This window comes from Ambystoma mexicanum, chromosome 1q (genome assembly GCF_040938575.1).
Source record: "Ambystoma mexicanum isolate Mex_15411 chromosome 1q, UKY_AmexF1_1, whole genome shotgun sequence".
NCBI classification, from domain to species: Eukaryota; Metazoa; Chordata; class Amphibia; order Caudata; family Ambystomatidae; genus Ambystoma; species Ambystoma mexicanum.
Window position 1 is genome coordinate 1,522,027,622 of NC_090922.1, and position 18,436 is coordinate 1,522,046,057.

The following is an 18,436-nucleotide window of genomic DNA, read 5'->3' on the forward strand; positions in this document are numbered from 1 at the left end:
TTTACTCTTCACCTCCCGGTGCTGGTACAAGAAGCCTTGCTTCTTCTTTTGCTCTGGCGTGGGCTGGAAAAGCTCTAATGCTCGGGCGATCATTGCATGGAAAGATCCTACTTCGTCCGGCAGAGAGTCTCTGGGCAGAGGTGACGGGAGGTCCCCCATCCCACCGTCGTCATCCGTGCCCATTGCCGTTGTGTCTGACTCCATCTCCCTTGGAGGGTAGAGGGTCTGTGGGGAGGGGGGGGGGCCATGGGTGGCATGGAGGTGCAGGATGCCTCCTCTTCTTGGCCGGCGGCTTCACTGTCGTCAACGGGTTGGCCGGCACTGGCACCATGGGAAGAGCGGGCGGCGGGGTCGTTGGCATCCTCTGTATCTCAGACACCAGTGTGTGGAGGGTTGAGAGGATGTCCAGTGAAAGGTCTCTAGGCAGTATGCTGGGACCCCTCGTCGTCTACATAAATGCTAACCCAGCTGTTGTCATCGCCCCCGTCTTGGGGCGAGTCCTCACCGCTTCCCTCGTCTTTATCGCCCTGCTGGACGGTGTGGATGGAAAGGATCTCATCCTCATCAGCTAAAGAACTGCCTGTACCCTGGAGGCCTTCAGCGCCCCCCACACCTCATTTCTTCTGGTTCAGAGGGGTCTGGCTCGGTCCGAGGTCCGGCATCCTCTTCTCCGGGGTGTTTCTCAACTGGCTTACTCAGAGCCTAACTCCTGGTAAGAAGAGACACCCTGGCCATTGTCGGGGTACCCTGCGGGTCCGCCCCTACAGCCTTCGAAAGCGACGCCACCACATCATCGATGGAGGGCGACTGTTTTGCCTGGTGCACCTGGTCCTTCACGGAAAGGCTGGATCGTTTGTCTGGTTTGGCCTTTTCCTTCCTGAACTTGTTGTCATGATGCCTACCCCCGGGTATCCGGATCAAGCCCATCAGCCCCGGGAGCAGGCATCCAGGTATTTAATAAAACCCCAGCAGCCCCGGATGGGGGCTGTCTGGGTTCAGTCCTGGTGCCATAGGCGCCAGACTCATAGACTTTACTTACCACATGCTGACCACGCTGCAAATGAATCCAAGCCAACGTGAGGCTTGGATGGGACTATTTTTGTACAGGGACTATTTTTTATTCGGGTGTGGTTCTAGGGACTTCTTACCTGGAACTACTTTGGAGGCTATTTAAACCACGTTCGAACAGCAGCACATGCTTCGTGTTATTCTGCATCCAGCAGCGTAACGCTCACCGTGCCTGCAGTCAGCATCCAGTCTTCAGCCACGCCCGTCTTGAATCCAGAGCTCCTAGCAATAGAGAAAGAAGAAGGAAAGGTTAGAAAACAGATATTTCAATCCTTACCTGAATTCCGGATCCATCACGTCTTCGAACTTGAAAAGGACATTATTCTACACGCGTCGCATCGCCAGCTGCAGCGCCGCGCCATACTCACCAGTCCTCACAGCAGTTTTTGATCCGGCGCAGCCTCCATCATTTTCTCTGCCGAATTCCACCATATAGGGGACAAAAGAAACATAAGGTGAGCCGAGAGAGCCAACAAATACAACCTCTCCACCATAGACTTACCTGATTAACAACCGGATGCATTATTCTGTAACAAACCGCAACTTCTTACACCGCACCTGTAAGGAGAGAGAAACCAGCAATTTAAACACACGCATCTTTTGCCGGACAGTATTGGGTAATACAGACTCTTACCTCAACACCATCAGCTGCCACAAGACAATCTTCCCTTCGACCCAGCTGCAACACAAGAAAGGAATGTACAAGAGTGAACATTGGACATATTGAACTCTGAACTTTATACTTACGGGTTCTCGCCTGAAACCACGGAGTCAATATTCATCCGGAACTCTTCCAACGCCGTCAAACCAGTGAAGTAACTGGTATCTACGCGCCCCTGCATTCCACACAGGATGGAGAGTTCATCATTTACAAACATAAGGTGAGCTTACAGAAAGTGAATATCAGTGGTGATTAGTGGGGAGAACAGTGGGGTGCCATTACTAAAATCCACGGGTGGCTGAATCCCTTTCTCCACTTGCAGGAGAATATTTCTACGGGTCAAGCAGACGAGATTAGGCGGTCCAGTCCAGTCTGTCCTCTCTGCACTACGCTTCACGTCGGAGGAGGTCGCAGCTGTCCGGGTCCGATCGACGCCCCTGTGGGTGCCAGGTGAGCGTAACACTTGTCCTGCTTTGCCTTCTCCTTTGAGGCCTTGTCAGAACCCTTGTCCACCTCTGCCTTCTCCGTCACGGGTAGGTCGGACACTGCATCCTGTCTGGCCTTCTCCTGCTTGGCCTTCTCCGGATTCTCTCTCAGCTTCCCCGGGGGAGCTGACTCTCTCTTAGACGATGATCCAGAGTGGTGGTTGGAGATCGATGCAGATTGGGATGACGTTTGCGCCCTGACCGTTGCGGGGCCCGCAGCAGTGGCGAACCCGACGGAAGCGGACTCGCAATGCTTGGCCTTGTGTTGGGCACCCACGAGTGGGTGCCCTCAATGGACTTAGAAGCCCGCTCAGGTTTGCCGGATCTGGGAGAGGCATGCCCCTGGGTGCCACCCGGGGTAGAGGCATTGGACTGCAGCCACGATTCCAACCGTTGGTGTCGATCCTTCAACGTGCGCTTCGAGAAGCCACGGCTAACCTCACAATCCTCCTCCTTATATGACGGGTGCAGGCAGTACAGGCACTGGGAATGCTTGTCGTCCTTGTACACATTCCGCAAACCGCAGTCGGAGCAAAGCTTGTAGAGGGAAGCGCCATACTCCTTCTCCTCCGACATGATCCCCACGGTGTAGTCCTGAAGAATTTTAATACAATTTATAGATTGCAGAATTCACCCGGAGGTATCTTGGCGCTGGCGAGGGAGGAGAGAGAAACATGAAGCCTAGCAAGCAGATTGGAACAAACATGTTTTTAATGTTTTCCTGAAAATCAGATGGTCAGACAGATTTTTTACTGTCAGAACTAAGTCATTCCACAGACAGGCAGCTATGATCAAAAGTGCACACCCACCAGTTCGACACCTACGAAACGTGGGGACAGACAGCAGGCCGGCTGAGGATGAACGGAGAGAGTGGGTGGGGACAGAACGAATATATTTCTCCTGGAGGTACTCAGCCCCCTGTCCATGCAGCGCCAAATATACTCTACAAAGAGCCTCAAACTCAATCCGCTGCATGACTGGGATCCAATGGAGAGCACGTAGCAAAGTGGAAATATGGGCCCCATATGGAGATCCTGTAGCTAACCTGGCAGCAAGATTATGTAAGCGCTGAAGCTGTTGGGTCGTGCCCTTGGGCTGAGCCAGATTTAGGGAATTGCAATAATCAAGTCTGCTCAGCACAAGGGCAGCGACCACTGGGGGATGAAGAGCGGCAGGTAGCATAGGCGGGACCTTCCTTAAAGTTTGTAAGTGAAGATGGCCCATCTTACAGACAAACACCTGGTCATTCATGGAAAGGGAGGAAGAAAGAATCACTCCCAGATTCCTCACCTTCGTCACCGGAACCGGAAGGGTGCCTAAAGAAACAGGCCAAAAGGAAGAGACCCAGAGTCAGATCTGGGGGTGTGGGGGTCTCCGACCACCAGTACCTCGGTCTTGTCCCCATTCAACTTGAACCAATTCTGGCTAATCCACTCCCCAACAGCAGTCAGGCACTGATGGAGACCTGACAACACCTCAGTCTGATTAAGATCTAACTGTATCAAAAACTGGGTGTTGTCAGCGTAAGAATAGCACCCGACTCCTAGGGGACGGATGAGAAAGATCAGTGCCCAGATATAAATGTTAAAGAGAATGGGTGACACCGCAGGACAGACGGAAGAAGTCCGAGAGCAAAGATGCAAGGGACAGCACCCGAGTGCGATCCGTCAAAAAAGATGGAAACCATGCCAGGTCCTGGCCCGAAATACCGATTTGTGACAGGCGGGTGAGCATGGTGGGGTGGTCTATGGTGTCAAATGCCACTGACAGATCTAGTAGAATCAGGGCACCTAACCCACCTGCATCAGCCAGTCGGACCATGTCATCGAGTACCGATACCAAAACACTTTCGGTCCCTCAAGAAGGCCTAAAACTGGATTGAGCCGGGTCGAGCAGTTTGGAGGCTTCCAGAAATGAAGACAGAAGAGGAGAGACCAAAGACTCCAACAACTTCATAGAAAAGGGAAGCAGAGACATAGGCCGAAAACTGGAGAGAACAGATGGATCCAAGGTGGGCTTTTTCAGAAGGGGGATGACAGAATCTTCTGGAAGCCTTCAAGAAGAATACTTGACGAAAACAGCCATTGAGGGGCACTGAAAAAAACGATAAATGGGTCCCTGTTAATCGGATAGATGATCGATGGAGCACATGGCTTGATTGACCGAAAAATAGAGTTTAACTCTCAAAAAGTGAAAAAATGCAGCAAAAAGCCCGAAGAGCGAAGTACGAGGACTCCCAAAACTTGCACATGTAGTAAGAATCTGAAGATGGCTGCCAGCGGAGTGGCTTAGGTAGAGGGCAGACATTGGCTGGGGGCAGTATGACCCAGAGCTCAGTGATTGGTTTATAGGAGAAAGACAGTTTGGAAACAAAACTGAAACTGTTTTTTCTATTACCGAGGATTCCCAGTCTGACGACGGGGAATATTCATGAGCATGTGAATCCATGCCAGACCCCATGCTGGAGAACACAGGTTTGAGGTAAGTGTTTGAATGTATGTTAGGGGACAGTGTTTGTAGTGGGGAGGGCACAGGGGAGGAGTGTGTCTACGTGTGTGGTTGTGTGCATTTGTGTGTGAGACGGGGGCTGGGGGAAAAAGGTGTGTGCCTGCGTGTGAGTATTTGTATGGGAGGCGGGGTTTGGGTGGGGGCAGAGGTTGAAGGAGGGTACATGGGTGAGACGCCCCGATTTCAAAGAGAGTGTGAGGGGGATTGATGTATTTCAAATATTAAAGGGTGCATCAAATCGGCCAAATAAAATCTGTCTTTTTGTATGCAGCCTTTAATATTCGAGATAATCACATAGAACCAGTCTATATTCCCTGCAGCCTTATTCAGCCCCGAGCGTCCTATCTGCTGTTCAAAGCTACCTCCATTTCCGATCTGTTGATCTAACCTGTTAACGTAGGGGTGGGGGGACTACATTTTGATGATTTCTACTTTTTAGGTTTCAGAGGTGCAATTCTGGAATATATCTTATCCATAATCAAAGCACCGGAAGTAAAGAAACCATCACTTCGTATTGAGGATTCAATATTAGCTAATGCGCACTTCGCTTCAAATCCTGAAATGAATGTATGAACTAACGACAAGGGCCTAGCCTTGGTGGGGGGCTTTCTCTCAATATAGTGATTTGACCATGGGATAGGTAATGTGTCAGTTAGGAAGACACTATTTTCTCTCACCAGCAAAAGGTCTAAACAGTGACCTTTATTGAGTGATAGAGAAGTGGCTAGCAATGTCAACTTATTCCTTGAAATCCGGTGTTGAGTGATCTTCTTACCAGATATTAAAATCACCCAGACTAAGGACTTCTCTGTATTTGCTCCCTGCGAGGGTTAAAAATAAATCCAACTACTCTAAACATTTTCTGGCTGGTCCTGGGAGCCTATATCCCAGAACGATTTGTACCGAGAACATGGGCGACAACCCCAGAATCAGTTGAGCAACCTGTGATCTATCATCCCAGTCTAACGTCTTGAAGTGAGAGACTTGCAACGAAGATCTAGAAGTTACCGCTATGCCTCCCTCTTTCTTGCCCATCCAATTTACAGACATTATTAGTTAGTCTTGAGGCACCAAATGATGAAGAGAGGCCAAGAAGACATCGGAAAACCATGTCTGTAATCAAAACATTTCTGCTCTTCCCCAAATAGGCCTACCACCAAGAGGGGAGTAACAATATACCATGACAGTGGTAATGGAGTGCTATAATTATCAAATCCAACTTTAAGTATTATTGGGACCCAGGCGTCTGAGCTGCAATCCCTGGGTACGGATGGCATCACCGTGAAACCAGCCCCTGAAAGGGGCAAGACATCTCTGATCAGTTAGCGGGGCACTGCATTTCCGATCAGTCAGTGGGGCACTATATCTATTACCAGGTACTAGATAACAGAGGTGAGAAGGACACTATGTCCTGGAACAAGTACAGAACAGTGTACTATAACCATGTGTGGATTACAAACAGTGGAAGGGAGGGAGCTATATTTCAGTGACTATGATAACGTGTGCTGGGCGCTACCACCCAGGGAATAATAGGTTAGGAATTAAAAGGTAAGCAGTATCCCCTAATGGAACGAAGACAGAGAATACTGCCACTTTATTGTTTAACCAGTACTTGCACTGTTTGGGTAGCTAGTTCCAAGACTGGAAAATTATTTTATGTTTCTTACAGTGAGCAAAACAAAAGTTCTTAAAACTATCTTTTCAGACGTGTGTTTTCTTGGTTGATCATAAGGGCTCCCTTATAAGTGTACATACATACACACACACACACACGCACCTAGCCCATGTCACAAATGCACACTCTAACATACACACTTTTTCCCAATGACGTAACCACATCACACAAACAGATTTCACCTCCCCTGACAAACCTTCAAAACAAAAGTGGTAAATGGATCAAACATACAAAGGAAACATACAAAAAGGTTTGGGATAGCTTGAAGAAAACCAGGAGAGGGTGAAACTATTGTTTGTATGGGAAACATATATATATATATATATATCTCACATGGTACAGGACAGAAGAAGAATATATATGTATGAGGGAGTTGAGCAAGTGAAGAAGTGAAGGCTCCCAACCAGCCGGAGAATCAATCAAAGATACAGACAAAGGTGTCACTAGCAGCAAGACAGAGACAAACGTCTGAGAACGATGCAAACAAAAGGCATCTGTGGCAGAGAAGGACATACCGCAGACTCGGAGATTGAACTGGTTTCGTTGATGCTCTTGGTACGAGCTCGTGAAGTGAGAGGTCCCTGATGGAGAGAGGAGATGCAAAAGGAATGGGAAACAAACATGAAACTCAACAAACAATGAATACAGGTACAGCCAAAAAAGATCCTGGTACAAAAGTATAAGGTGATTTTCCTACAGCAGGATTGTATCACCCCAGCGATGAGAAATTACTCCCAAGTGACCGGCAAGTTGGCCATAGCAGTGTCCCTGATCACCCCCATCAATACAAATGACCATGTATTGACCCGAGTGATGTGAAATGGTGGGTGCGTGCCAATTAATGATGTCCAGGCCATGTCTACTTGGAATAATGGGAACTAAGCATGAAGATATAGTGCATCATATTCAATCGATGATGCCTGATCAGACCATACCATAACATTTCTCTCTCCAGATCCATCTCTCCCCAACCAAAGTTACCAGCACAATGTGTGCCCCCAGGAATCTGCCACACCACCATAAAGCAACCTATAGACACTAGCCACCAAGTGCAAATATTAACACTTTCTCTAGACAGTCTCCAAAACCATGTTGCCCTCTTCACGGTTACCCGTTATTGTGGGCGTTTCCGTCGTTGCCTGCATAAACTGACAATCAACTTTGACTCCAAGTGATGAAGCCTAGTACAGGCTTTGGACCGGATGATGCCTCTAAAGACTCGCTGTAAGAGGCAGTCAAGCAGAGTATTCAGTCTGCCTGACACTTATTTGGTGCTGCATTATTTGCGTTCCTTTAGTGTTTCTTTTCCCATTATTTTCCCCTGAAAAATGGGGATAGTACAACTACGGCAACAAAGAAAAGTCGCCCAGTACTAGAACTGCGCCTTTGCTCAGTTCTAAAATCCTGACCCCCATTACTGCGACTAGTCCCTTAGTCAGTGTAATGGGGTCAGGGGTTACAGGGGTGTCTGCTGCTTCCATAAGATGAAAGTGGGGGATAATTAAAAAAAAGAAAGTAAAAAAAAGTAACGGCTTCTGTGGCACCAGTTTTGACCCACGTTAGTGGGTGTGAACTGACGCTGCAGGGATACGGTTGGAGATAAATTGGAACGGGGGAGGGGGGTGTGGCGTTGCCGGCCACAGTGGTCTATTTGATCACTGAGTCGTGCCATAATGGGAGTCGGCAAAATGAAAGTCGACTTTATGGGCGATCATTGATCACATAGATCCAACACATTTTCACGGTCACTTACAAAATAATGTGGCTAAGCTTTATCCGTACAAACACTGCTAAACCAAATGGATGCTGGTACTATATACAGCACTGGTCCTGGATCGCTGACACTTCCTTTACTGTGAGATGGTTATCCTAAAAGTACTGCCCTGAAGGCATATACAGAAGGTACCAGTGAGGAGGTGGTGTGTGTCTTGTGAGTGCAGAACACAAAGTGCTGGGAATCAGAAGCAGGGCGAGCTGCAGTGCCCTTCACCCAGACCGTGTTCCCACAAACCCACACTTATGGCTATGAATACTTGGTGATGCTGTATACTTTACAATATATGCAGTTTGTCAGGATAAAGAGCCCAGTGTCACCTGTCATCCGACTTCCCTGGAAAGTTAGGTACTCAAATCAAACCCGGAATCGGGACAGCTCAATGAGCAACAAAAATGTAATCCATGATACAGTACTCAGCAAGCCGGAGAGAGACCGCAACGTGCGTTCAAGTCAGAGCCTCATCTGCAAGGTTGTGCATCATTGGGGAAAGTGGCACCAAGTATCAAGTCATCTGGATCCCTATAAACAAGAAAAAATGGAACAAGAGGCAGTAGGGATGGCAAAAAAACGACAAAGCAAACAACTCATGAAAACCGACGCATCTCACACACAGGAAGTGTACAAAAAAAGTTTTCATAAGCTCGAAAGTGTTCAACCACCTTATTGATTGAAAAAGCTTGGGCAACAGTGCAGGGAGGATGCAACACACCCCGATATGTATTACTGATAAGAACCATAAAAGGGCTGGAACCATGAAAGCATCCCTTACAACTATCCAGTGCGGCCTCCAACAGGAGATCCATACCTCTACATGGGTGTTAACAATCCGTTCTAAAACCTTTGGGATGAAGGTGTAGCGGAAGTAAAGATGACAGTAGGAGAGGGGCCCTATGGAAGGCCATGAACCCACATGCAATGTTTACTTTAGGTGGCACTTTAGGACACCGTTGAGGAGTTGCTAGGAGAGGGAAAATGTCTAATTGATGAGAAGGGAAGAGTGCAGAAGATTCTGCCAATCAGAAAAAGTACCACAGTGGATCAATGTGAGAGGAAACACTAGATAGTGAACCTAAAGGAACACTTTCACAGACTGTTCATTCCCTTGAATTTGCTATCAAAGTGCCATTCTCCTGTTAAATATCCGAAATGATTTGCTTGGACACAAGTGCTTCGGGTAGTTCCGATTGGGGCAAATGTGTCATCCTCATTTAAGAACTGGAGGGACGATTGCAGTTAGAACGCCAGCATTAATCAAATCAATGAGTATTGTCAGTAAGCCATGGAAAAGATCAACAAAGGCTTCACCTGTATGAGTGATTCTATAACAATATCTAGGAATCCACAGAAAAAGAACTTCCATGTGCTGACAAGTCCACATCCGCATCCATCACACCAGCTTCCATGTTCTGGATGCAGCTGCCATTGCCCTGTTCCTTTGAGAGAAAGCTGTGTGAAATCACCATGTTCCAGATAGAGATGCTCCTGCTGCAGGTGCCAGGAAGATGGTGCTTTGCATGTTCTCTTCTTGTGACACAAAGCAGAATGAAGAGTAATAGTGCCACCTCCTTCAATGTTGACAAGACACAGATGATGTCTTCCCGCTTTAAATCCCACGGCAAAGTCAAGCAACAAAGCCTTGGATTATCTTGGAATTATCATTTGGAGATTTGCATAGTCCTATATGCTGAATTTCAACAGCTTCCAAGTTCTGTAATAATCAGAGTCTCCTTTGTTACACACTGAGACTGGTATGATATCAAGAGATGCCACAGACAACAATGTTTAAGTGTAAACAAACTCTTTATTAAACTCCGAATGGTGTAAAGCATAGCTTGCCCTATATCTGGTTCGGGATTTCCCTCAACTGAAGTAATTTAGGAAAGTCTAGGTCATTAGTCCAAAACAAAAGTCTGTCTGTGTCAAAACCTATGCTTGCCCTCACATCTAACAAAACATTTTGTAGGGATTTATATAGCTCCAAAAAATACTCTTAAAAAATAAAAGGAAAAAAGGAGTTTGGCTGGAGACAGGCATGGTATCGAGAGAGAGACAGACTCAAAGATGTTAGTATCAAAACAATTACTAAGGTTCCTGGGTTGGTAGAATGCCTAACTGGCCCCAACTCTAAACGGATGGCTCCCTTAACTGATGTTTCTAAAGGCTGTTGATGTCTGAAAGTCCAAAACAATAATCTGTCTGTGTCTAAACATATGCTTGCTCTCAACTCCTTACAAAAATGTGTCAGGAAATCTTTAAAAAAGAAAAAAATAGTGGTTCAAAGAAAATGAAATGTAAACTGCAGCTACAGATGGTCTTACCAATGGATGAAGTTCTTCCATGCAAGATTGAAAAGGGGAGCCCTGGAACCTTCCACGCAAGCCACTTGCAACAAATCAACAAAGTTAACAATATCTTTGGGTCTCTTGGGGTTCCATTCCATAAGCTCAGACTCTTCGAGTTTCAAACAAAAAAAAGGTTTAAGTTACTAACCTGTAACTATTGTTCTCCAGCATGGGCTTGGCATGGATTCACATGCTCATGAATATTCCGTCATCAGGCTGGGAATCCTCGATAAAAGAAAAAAACTGTTTCACTTTCACTTTAAAACTGTATTTCTCCTCTAAACCAAATAGTGCCCCCATCCAATGACAGTCCTCTCCGTAAGCTACACCGCTGGTGGCCATCTTCAGATGTGGTAAGTATCTAAGGCGGCAGTATGAACCAAGACGAGCCACAGAGGGGAATGAGGGAGGGTTCGCATGTGAATCAATACCGATTACACAGCAGTACATATACACAACCATGGGAGGTGGCAAGTCTCAACAGAAACAATACACACTCACCTCGGGGTACAGACTCACCTATAATTAACAGGTTGCGGAGCACCGCCAGGCCGACTCGGGACTCCTCTCTGTAATCCCTGTCGAAACAGTAGAACCTTGGGAAGGTGTGCGTGGCCCCCCACGTAGCAGCCCTACAGATGTCGAGCAGGGGCACACCAGAGAGAAACGCTGCAATGGTTCTGGTAGAGGGGGATCTCGGTCGGCCCGGCAGCTGCCTGCTAGCCAGTCGATGACAGTGCATGATGCAGCCGGAGAGGCACCTGGAGATGGAAGCATTCGATAAGTCCTTTATGTGATTAACAGGTCCAAAATAAACAAACAGCTGAGAAGTCTCCTGAAAGCTCTTTGGGCGTGACACGTAAAATTTCATGAGCAACGAACAGCGAATGCAATGCCCTCTCCGCTGAAGACTATGGATTCAGAAAGAAGACAGGCAACACCAAAGGGTTGTTGAGGTGGAACTCTGATGGCAATTTCGGCATAAAGGTGTGGTGTACACAGAACCACCCTTGAAGCGTGGAAGGACAAGTACGGCTGCTTGCACATCAGAACCTGGATTTCCCTGATCCACCTGGTCGAGGTGATCGCCATGAAGAAAGTCATCTTCCATGATAGAAACTTGAGCGGTGCCTGCCGGATCAGCTCAAAGAGTGCCCGCAAGAGCTTAGTCAAAACCACGTTGAGCTCTGAAGCCGGGGCATGAGCCTTCACCGTTGGAAAAGTCCTGAAGAGTCTGTTGAGGAACTCCTTGACAATTCTGTGAGACCACAGAGAAGGCCTACCCAACGCGCTGGTGTAACGGGATATGGCGGCCAGGTGAACCTTGATATAGGCATGAGCCAGTCCAGCCTTGCCCAAGGAAAGCAGGTATGGCAAGAGCTGCAGGAAGTGACACGCAGAGGGGTAATCTTTTGAGCCCGGCACCACAGGGAGAAACGCTTCCACTTAAGGCCCTAACATGTCAGCGTTGAAGAGGCCCTGGCCTGGATTTACTTACACTCCACCGGTAAAACAATGTCCAAACTCTAGGGCTGCAGGAGCCAGGCCCTGAGGTTCAGCGATGCTGGGCCTTAGTGCAGAATCGCTCCTTGCTCTCTGGACAGAACCGCTAACAGAGGCAGCAGGTCTGGATACCAGATTTGTCGCGCCACGCCAGAGCGACGAGTATCATCCTGCAGTACCACCGAGCGTGTTGATCACTCGTAGCAGGACTGAGAACGCGGGAAAGCGTATAGGAAGGGTCCGTCCCATGGGAACGAGAATGCATCCCTCATGCTTCTTGGCTGTGGAAACCTTCTGGCTCTGTCGCGAGAAGGTCAATCTGGAGTTGACCCCATTCGTGGAATAGAAGATCCACCTGGTCCTGATGAAGCTTCCACTCGTGGCAAGAACTTTAGCAACGTAGCTCCCTTCTGAGCGAGTCTGCGATGGTGCTCTTGGTGGCCGCCAGGTGAAAGGGGGACGAGAAACATGTTCTCCCGAATGGCCCAATGCCACAGATCCTGGACCTCCCCGAAGGGAGCCCGAGAGCATGTCTTGCCCTGCTTCCAGATGTAGAATATGGTGGTGGTGTAGTCTGAGAAGATCCTCACCACCTTGCCCCTCATCGACGGCAGGAAAGACTTGAAGGCCCAGAAGATGGCCTGAAGCTCCAGGACGTTGATGTGAAAGGTCTTTTCTTCTGGCAACCAGTGTCCTCTGGTGTGCAACTGCCCGGTGTGAGCTCCCTAGCCTTGCAGAGAAGCATCCATGGTGACAGTCTCCTGCTAAGGAGGGACTTGGAATGGGGCCCATTGTGTGAGATGAGAGCGTACATCCCACCACTGTATTGCTTGTCGGAACTCCTCGTTGAGGGGGATTTTGTCCATGCCGAAGGCAGTCGCTGCACCTTCCCTAGGATGGCTACCACCCTCTCTTCCGAGGGAGCCGCCAGGCAAGCCACTGTGTTGAGTCTTGCCCCCAGAAACGGAGCATTCTGCGATGGCTGCAAACAGGACTTTGGATAATTCATGGAGAATTCCATCACCGTCAGCAGAAGCATGGTCCCTGGCGTGTGCTGGCTTGCCAGAGCATGGGAGTAGGATCAAATCGTCCAGGTAAGGGTAGACATGAGACGCAGATGTGCCGCCACCAGAGCCAAGCACTTCGTGAAGACCCTCGTGGGCTGATTTTAGGTCGGAGGGAAGTGCCTTGAACTGAGAGTGCTGCCCCTGTACCACGTAACACAGGAACTTGTGGTGCATCCGATGGATGGGGATGTGGAAGTAGGCAGCCTCCAGATACAGAGATGCCAATAAGTCACCTTCCTCCAGTTGGGCGAGCACATGATGCAACATGACCATCCTGAACTGCTGGGACTTGTTGAGGTGTTGCAGGTCCTGGATCGGCTTCCACTCTCCTGTCTTCTTTCCGACCAAAAAGTATCTGGAGTACACCCCGGAGCCACCGGGCAACAGGTTTTATCACCCCCTTTTTTAACATGGCCTAGACCTCCTATAGCAGCTGTGCCACATGCTGTTCTTGTCGAGTTACAGGGGGAACACAAGGACACCTGCGTTGGAACTCCAAGGTCTGCCCCTGTCAGAGGGAGTCTAGCACCCATCTGTCGGTGGTGATGGTCTTCCAAGTGCCAACGAACCTCGCCAGCCGGCCTTCCACCAGGGTGCACGAGTGGGGGACCAAGTCCACGGCTGGTTCAGGCCCGTTTACGTGCCGGGACCAAGCCCTGAGGGCTGCACCGACCTCCACTGCTGGATGCCTCTGAGTGGCCTCTGTACGCCTCCTGCTTCATGGAGTGGGAAGGCTACCAATAAGGGGTAGTGTAGTTCTTGCAGGACTGGCAGGTTTTCCCCTTGAGGAGCGAAAGCACAATGACCAACATTGCTGCAGGGTTCGCAGCGAACGTGCCGTCTCTGTGTCCATCTTGATGAGTTGAAGAGACTCATCGACTGGCTTGTCAAACAGCTTTCTCTGTCAAATGGCATGTCCAACGCCTCAGACAATGTCCAGCCTGAATTTGGTGGCTTACAGGCACCCATGCCGACAGAGAGACACTCTGTTTCCCATCTGACAGAATGTAACGCTCACCTGATTCCCACGGAGGCGCTGATCTTGGCAGGAACGTGTCTGTGACTCGAAAGGTGATGTGCAGAACCCGATGGGCTTCTGGGGTCGAACCTCTTCGCACTGTGTGTCGAACTCGTAGGGTGAGATTTCTGCAGGTGAAAGAATATGGGGGTTAATGGTCTGGGTTGTTCAATGTCCCTCTTCCTCTCTCTCCCTCTCCGTAGAGCCCCCAGGTCAACGTGCACACCTTAGATAGGTGAATGCTGGGCTCTCCATCTGCGTCTGGTGCAGGGCGCTGTTGCCAGTTCCTTCACTGGTGAAACATAGGCCTCTTGGACTCAGAAGACTGTTACCGTCGTTAACTGCACGAGCGGTGAGTTTCCAGACACCTTTTTAGTCTTTATAGTCTTTAGGTGCAAAGCACGTTAACATTGAACAGGACTTCGCATAATGTTTTTCTCCCTTTTGTCTTGCAGGACTCTTGAGGAAGATGGAGTGAAGCGCCTGGAAACGCGTGAGTAATGCAAGCGCTCTAACTGTCTTTTCCTTCCAGCGTAGTTCGTGCTGAAGAGCAGGCGTTCTATTGCGAAGAGCGCGATGGGCGGAAGTAAATACCTGTCTAATGTCTCTTCTTTTGTTTTTCAGAAGTTGGTTTGCAGCGCCGGAGTCCGCGGAATGTCCGTAAGTAGATACAATGCTTTTATCTCCGCAGGCGGCGATGCAGTGTGAAGAAATCCAGAATTCACGGAGTGCCGGTAAGTAGTGACAATGCTTTTGTCTTCGCAGGCGGAGGTGCAGCGTGCCGAAAATGACCGCAGCCGATGGATCAGGTGAGTAGCACTGCGAGATAAGGCTGCCTTGCTAACCTGCTGTTTGTCTCTGCAGGTGCTGCTGTCGACTGGATGCAGGAATGGTGAGTATGCTTCTTGCAGATTCAGGATGCAGGAATGGTGAGTATGACTCTTGCAGATTCGGGATCGTAAGAAGAAAGGCTGGAACAGACTCGGTGAGCGTTCTGCTGCAGATGCAGAATAACGCGAAGCACGTTTCGTCTATCGGGTGTGGTTTAAATAACCTTGGAGTGATGAGGCTTCTTCCTCCACGGCCCCGCCTAGGTAAGAAAAGAGTTCCAGTTCCAGAAGCTTTCCAGTGCTGAATCCAGGGAGTGGAGCTTGCCCCACCCAGGTAAGAAAGTAGTCCCTGTTCACAGAGGACTTCTAAGAGGCTGGTAAGTAAGCAGCATGGTCTGCTGCAGGTAAGTCCACCCAAGCATCTGCACACATATGAGCCCGGCACTTCCAGTGCCGGGACCGATGATTCTGATGAGCCTGGTGCCACCGGCGCCAGGACATGGTCCAAAAGGTCCCCGTGGGGACCGGCTGGTGCCTAGGATTAGGGTTAGGGGCCTGCTTCCAAGGACGTTGGGCTGGTCCTGGCTCCTTGGAAGCAGTGATCATGACACAGAATCCAGTGTCCGCAATGTCCACCGCCACTGTGATGACGTGGTCCAAGGCCACCTCTCCCCCTCCTGAAAAAGCTCAAAAGCTTCTGCCTTCTTGTTATCAGGTAGGAAGTCAAGAATAGGGGCCAGTTTATACCAGTGATCCCGGTCATAGCAAAACAAAATGGCCAGTGCATTAGCGGCCTTAATGGTGCTGGCAGCCGTATAGATAATCCTCTTCCCTATTGCATCTAGCTTCTTCCCCTTCCTGGTCCGGGTGTGAAATTGTATCTATTCAAGTTAGCCTCAGTTCCCTCATTTTGTCCAGAAAGGGACTCCAATCTGTGATCTCCTATTTAGAGCATGAAGAAAAAGGTATTTGCAGCATAAAAATGCTGAGCTTTCAGAAAAAACATGTTGTTGCAAAGAATGGTTAGCTCAGTGTTTCTTCAGCCTTGGGCCTTGAACAGCTGGGACCAAATAAGATAAGATGCAATGGATGCCTTGCCGTCTGTAGATGTTTATTGCGTGTGTCTAAAATGTATGTGCTAATGACTGATGGCACAGGAGATGTTCTGTACATACCAGGAAAGGGTTATCCTAAATAAACTGCAGATGCAGAGTAACCTTCGGTCGTGCAAACAAAGATAAGAGGAGTGGGAATGTCTCCTCGCTTTGGGAACAGCCCGGGATCTTGTAAGCTTAGAGTGTGTAAGCATGGAACCGCTGACAAATGTATGCTTTCTCAGAAAATCTATACGTAGCAGGAAGCCATAAACTGTCTGGCAAATGACATCATCAGCAAGCCAATATGTATAAAAGACAAGTCAAGGTTTCCTTTCTGTAAATTGGTCACTTCACTACGACTATGGTTGTGGTTGAATCTGGATCCGCTTAAGCGAATAAACCTGTTTGTATTCTACTCCGTGTCTGATGGTCTTATTTTATTTGCAGTTACTAGTTTTTGGTCTTACACAAGGGTACCATGGACGAGGATGAATGATTTGCAGAGCCTTTCCTAGCTGCGGTTGAGGCCACAGAGTCAGGTGAAGGCTGGGGCCGCAGGCACCTGGGGGCCCAATACGGGACTTTCTTTTTCTTCTAGAGCCTGTTCCGCTTGGGTGACGTGGTGCTCGGATTCTTCAACAGTGCTCGGCCTTCATCCCATATATCATCCAAAGGAACAGGCATGATGGTCCTGTGCCTGGACTTGAAATGTTGGCATAGGAACCATTCCTTTTTCGTCTCCTCAGGCACCAGTTTAAAAAGGTTAGAGGCCCTGGACATCATTGAATGGAAGGAGCCATCCTCATCCAGTGGAGAGGCCCTGTGCGGGTAATCAGGGCCTGCTGGCTCTCTGTCTGCTGACACAAAGTAATTGGCCGTGTTGGTGTCCGTCGCCGTCTACGTGCCCGTGGCAGGATCCCCTGTTGGGTGTCAATTCCCAAGGTGGAGGAGGCGGTGGTGGTGTCAGTTGGCGCCTTGGACCAGCAGGGCCCTTTGATTTGTGTCTGCACCTAGAAGGACTTCCAGAAAGAGGTCTTGGAGGACTTCCAGATGGAGCAGGGCCTGGTGTAGGTGGTAGTCTTTGTTGAATTTCTGATACCAGCGTGAGCAATGTAGTCAGAATGTCCAATGCAACGTCCCTGGGTTGAGGTTTAGTAGGAGTGAGAGGAGGCGGCTCCGGGCTGTTACGCCTCTTCTGGAGAGGCAGGCGATAGGGGTCACTCTGTGGCGACTCATCTTTCAACAAGTGTACCCGGCCCCCTTCGTGGTCTTAATAGTAGCCCTCTGGCAGGTCGTCACCCTCCTCTGAGCTACTATAAACATGCCCGGCACACTCAGTTCATCTCCTCGTTCTGTTCCCTTCCTGGGGGTCTTTGGAACCCTACTCCCTTCCCCTCTCCTGAGACTTCTGAGGGGAGGAGGCTGATGTCCCCTTTCCGGGTGCCTTCGCTGAAGCCGTGGCAGTTACCTCACGCCGTGCCGGTAACGACACCCACAGAGTAGTGTCGCTGTGACTGTGGGCATCACCTTTGCGGTCTGCCCTCCTTTTCAAGCAGTAGTGGTCATCGACAAGGTCGTCGAGGGGGGGGTCGCTGATGGGGTGTCAACAGCAGCCGTCGACGAAGTGGCCATTGACGCAGTTGATAAGGGTGTTATCTTGGCTGGTAGAGATGTTGATGGAGGCAGAGAAGAGCCCACCTTGGAGTTCTCCTTTGTCGCCTTGTCCGCCGATGGCAAGCAGAGTTTCGAAGGGGTCAAGGACTTTCTCTTAGAGTGTCCGACACTCGCCGGCAGGCTCACCATGGATGTGGTCGTGATGGCAACCTTGTCCTTCCGAAGCCGTGACCTACAGCAGCGGAAAACCCAGGGGGATCTGTGGTGTGCAAACTTGCCTTCTTTTGGACTCCCATGGGTGGGGTGTCCTCAAAGGACCTTGACTTCTTATTGAGGGAGTTGGATCGTAAAGCATGACCATGCCCAGAGGTCGAGACAGAGGCCTTACCTGATTTTAAGCATGCCGCCAGTCTGCTCTAGCGGTCCTTCTTGGTCTTTTTCGAAAAAACCACAGCAGAACTCGCATCCCTCCTCATCATGGTCCAGATGCAGGCAGTTAAGACAATTGTGGTGTTGATCCTCCACGAAAACATTCCTTAGTCCACATTTCGCGCAGAGTTTGAAGAGGCATCTCTTCTCCTCGGTCATGGTGAAAAAGGTGCAAAGTAGGCCCAAACATGGGCCTTCCAATGAAAGATCCTCGATTTAGTTTGATCTTCACCAACAGTGGATCCCCGCAGTCGGTAGTCGACCTCTGTTAGGCAGAAACCTGTGCAGTTCCCTCTGGGACCACTGCAAAAGATTTAAGACTACAGGTGTTTGGCAGTAAACCCACTTGGTAGCAGTCTGCA

General features: G+C 49.3%; 1 protein-coding gene across 8 annotated transcripts in view; it reads right to left on the bottom strand.

Annotated features, from left to right (window-relative positions):
• Nucleotides 1-18,436, bottom strand: part of SZT2 (SZT2 subunit of KICSTOR complex) — a 2,035,845-nt gene that overhangs the window by 183,180 nt on the left and 1,834,229 nt on the right. For 5 of the 8 annotated variants that reach the window (XM_069642429.1, XM_069642432.1, XM_069642427.1 and 2 more), the window contains one exon: nucleotides 6,913-6,978. The exons of the other annotated variants lie outside the window; for them this stretch is intronic. In XM_069642429.1, the coding sequence (XP_069498530.1) occupies nucleotides 6,913-6,978 (66 nt within the window). The remainder of the gene's footprint in view (nucleotides 1-6,912; nucleotides 6,979-18,436) is intronic. 8 annotated transcript variants of the gene reach the window in all.